Source organism: Gossypium arboreum, chromosome 9 (assembly GCF_025698485.1).
Source record: "Gossypium arboreum isolate Shixiya-1 chromosome 9, ASM2569848v2, whole genome shotgun sequence".
NCBI classification, from domain to species: Eukaryota; Viridiplantae; Streptophyta; class Magnoliopsida; order Malvales; family Malvaceae; genus Gossypium; species Gossypium arboreum.
Genome location: NC_069078.1, coordinates 83,003,508 through 83,007,456, shown reverse-complemented (window position 1 = coordinate 83,007,456; position 3,949 = coordinate 83,003,508). Strand labels below are relative to the sequence as shown.

The window sequence follows — 3,949 nt, the reverse complement described above, 5'->3', positions numbered from 1 at the left end:
AATAATAAATCAGTTTAATAGTATAACAATATTAATTATAATTTTCATTAGTGTATTCCAACAAAACTTGCATTTAGTGAGAATTAATCTAGATTGACAACTTATACATGGTTTTCATTCTTAAAGAACTTGAACATACAATTTATATTTTTTAATTAAGATATTTTATTATGTCTTATTAATATAAAAACATAGGATCAGTTAGTGGAAGTGTACTTTTTCTTTTAATATTTACTATATTTTGTAATATATTTTGTTAACCCTTGATTCTGTTGATAGTATATCGAATATTTTGGTTTATATTTACGAATTATAATAAATAATTTTTTATATCCGTTTTATAATTTATATTTGGATTCGGAATTTAGGGTTGCAACTAACAAATGTTTATAAATAATGATTGGTAGTAAAATTAATAATTAATATTTTTAAATTTATACTACTTAAATCTATTTTATAAATAACTATATAAAATTTATTTTGAAGTAACGAGTTATTATTTAGTATAAAATTACATATAAATATATATTAAATATTTTTCAATATCTTGGGTTAAAGTAGACTTAATTATGAGTCGAGTCACCCGTCCAAGCCCGAAAGTTCATCTGAAAAGTGGGAGGTTTGGGCAAAAATAAGGTTAAAAAAGGGCTCGAACAAAAAAATAAGGCTCGTTTTCTAAATGATGGTGCCTCGGTAAGATTTTTTTGGCTCGACTCGAATTTGCCTAAATTTTTTCACTGCTATCTAATGTTGTTTTGCTATTATTTTGTTGTTATTATTTAGATATTGTATCTCCTATTTTATTATTAGTTTTATTAGTATTTTAAGTATAATTTTTTAAAATATATTTTAATTTATTGAGAAATATTTATTATATTATTAGTATATTCTATGTATTATATTTTTAAAATTTATTTTTATATAAAAATAAATATGAATGAATAAGACTCGAATTTAACATTTGATACCTAAATTAAACTTAGACAAAATTTTAAATTCATTTTTTTTTGTACAAAACCAAACTTAAACTAAAAAACAAATCTAGAATTTTATATTTACCTACTCGACCCATGATGAGAAAAAAGCCACCTCTTCCTATTATAAGTATTCTTCTATGATTGATTTAATAAGCTTATTAAACATCAATTAACACTTCCCGGTTTAATAGATAGATTCACCGATAACAGTGCTATTAACTTTTATAGCCTTTCTCCATAGCATCATTTGCTTTTTCTAGCCTTTAGTTTTATAGATAAGAGTAATATATATTATTACCTTTTTAGACTTGATGAAAAACAAATATTTTCGTATAATTGTAAATAATTGTTAATATTTACATAAATTGATTTTTTAAACATAAAAATAAAAATATCGCTTTTAAAATTTATTTTATACTAAAAACTGCTTTTAAAAAAAGGGCTCGGTGTCTTTTAGTAAAGAATAAATAAACGAGTCTCGATTTCACACACGAGCGGCACCGACTCCGACTCACTTCACCGGCCCTAACCGTAAATTGCGCCAGCTCATGTGGGGGCAAAAAGAATGCCACCGTGGCGTTCCACAATCGCATACGCATTGCATATATCTACTGAAACCGTCACTAAAATTACACAGATTAAACAAATCTTTTTTTCAGGTCCCGTTTGGCCATTTCTCCGTCAAAACTGTACTACACTCTTTTACCCAGCAAACTCTCTCCGTTTAACTTAACGGAGGCAATAAACATAAAAAGGTTTTAAAATGTTAAAATAGCTAGTTAGTCGTCGCCGTCCATCCAAAACTGCCGGCAACTATTTTAACGACGACAATAGCTCGGAACAAAAAAAAAAAAACTAAACATTCGACACAAGAGGATCTAACAAGAATAAATCGCCTATTTCTTCAAAATAATCGTTCACTTGATCATCCACTTGAGAAATAGACTCTGACGACGACGATGATGGTAAGTAGCACTCAAAATCTCGGGACGTATTAATTAAGATGTCATCAAAATGTTGATTGATCACTTTACCGTCTGAAAAATTCGTTGAAGTCTCATCGAAAAGTGACAATACCGGAACTGGATTATTAAAGAAGTCATCAAGGAAAGGGAAATCAAGAGGCAAATAATCTCCCGAGTCATTGGACGGCTCTTGTCGAGCCGGTGGCGGTTTACTTTCTCCTTCTTGAAGTTCATGAACCGTTCTTTCCGGTTCGACTGCTGTATCTTCAGTTGATTGAGTTTCGAAGTTGAAGACTGAAGTTGGGGATGAGAGATTGCGAGGTGAATCTTCTCCTGATTGGTACCCAGAAACCGAAGGCACGTTAATGTTTTCGGGTTTTCCGATACTTTCTTTAGCTGGGGGAGTAATGAAGTTGGTCAAAGCGTCAGGTCCTCGAAGCTTGATTGCTGCATTATCATAAACCATGGCAGCTTCTTCGGCAGTGTCGTAAGTACCCAACCACAGCCGTACGCGGCGGGCTGGATCTCGAATCTCCGCTGCCCATTTCCCCCATGGTCTTTGCCGTACACCTCTAAACTTCCTACCGGATGAAGAAAGCTTGAGAGGCCTACGGTTGGAATCCGCGACGTCGGTGGCTGTCCTCTTGCGGTTACTGTTGTTGTTAGGAACGGTGGTAGAGGCGGTGCTTTTGCAAGGCGCCGGCTCGATGCTGATCTCGTTGACGTAGCGCTTTACTCTCCGGCGGGGAACAAAGAAATAATCTTCCTCGTCGCTGGAAGAGTCGGTTGCGTCAGGGTCCGTAACTGATACCCGAACGATTTTAGTGGGTTTCGAAGGCGGTTTTCTGAACATCTTTGTGACGGTCTTACGTTGGATGTATGTGATGGGACATAACAAATCTTGGTCCATTTCTGAGGATGTTTGTTTTTTTTCCCCTTCAGATGGTGTGTATTGGCATCAATAGAAAGAAGAGAAGAGTGAGGTGAAAGCGTGAAAGCGTGAAAGAGAAGCTTAGGCCTTAAAACCTTGGAAAGAGAGAAGAAAGACAAAGGCTGAATCACAAATCTGGCAAAAGCTAAATCAAAGCATTCAAAAACACTAATTAAAATCTTGAAAAGTTATGTATTTGAGATGTGAGAAAAAGACGAAGAGAAGGAACCTTCAAAAACGAACGCAAAAAATCGAAACTTCAAACAGCCAAGGAAAAGAACCAAACACTACTGGGTATTTGAAACAAACTGTACGGAGCCAAAACGAAAAAAAAAATTGAACAGGAGTGGGGATGAAAAAAGTGAAGTAAAAAGTATAAAAATGTTCACACTGAATGTGCTTTTTTATAGGATCCAAAGAGCCGAAATTGGAAAATCCTGATTGTAACTATAATATCTTATACTGTCCCATATTTAATGAGAATTTCTTTCTTTCTTTTTTTTAAGAAAAATTTAGTAAATTTTATTAATTTTTAATATTATATATATTTAGCTTGATGTCTTGTAATGCTGGACGGATGCGTACGTCTAATCAACAAACAGAAGTAAGTTTATCTCACACCGGAGATTCCGGTAAGATACAAGCCGCCGCGTCTGGATTCGTACACGTGGAACATGGATTCCGTTGATTAAGAGAACATTTTTTACTTGTACTTTTTTTTTCTTTTATTTACAATCATATATAAAAAAATAATTAAAAGATTTCAGGATTTTACTTAATAATTATAAATAGTGTCCTGTCCTCTCCAAAAATATCCTGTTCTTCTCTTAGTCACTCTTACTTCATTTTCTTTTATGTCGGTAAATTGTTTTTGATTAGACGAAAGCAAAACACATCAAATCACCTTTGACCAACGGAAACTCAAAAGCCTTGTCCCTCCTGTCTTAATTACATTTTTGTTCCTCTATTACCTTTTGATTACCAAAATTCTAGGTAATTCAGTCAATAACTTGAGGCTACTCCCGTAATCTCGCTTGCTTTAGTCGGATGTTACTTAAATAAGGTAAACTACAAAC

At 33.3% G+C, this 3,949-nt stretch overlaps 1 protein-coding gene across 1 annotated transcript; it reads right to left on the bottom strand.

Annotated features, from left to right (window-relative positions):
• Positions 1 to 1,615: 1,615 nt before the first annotated feature.
• LOC108456164 (ethylene-responsive transcription factor CRF4-like) lies at positions 1,616 to 3,265 on the bottom strand. Its single transcript, XM_017754763.2, has one exon. The coding sequence runs from the start codon at positions 2,850 to 2,852 to the stop codon at positions 1,833 to 1,835; it is 1,020 nt and encodes a 339-aa protein (XP_017610252.1). The 5' UTR covers positions 2,853 to 3,265; the 3' UTR covers positions 1,616 to 1,832.
• Positions 3,266 to 3,949: the final 684 nt, after the last annotated feature.

Coding starts and splice junctions, on each gene's coding strand:
- LOC108456164 (XM_017754763.2), bottom strand. CDS start 2,852: ATGGACCAAGATTTGTTATGTCCCATCACATACATCCAACGTAAGACC.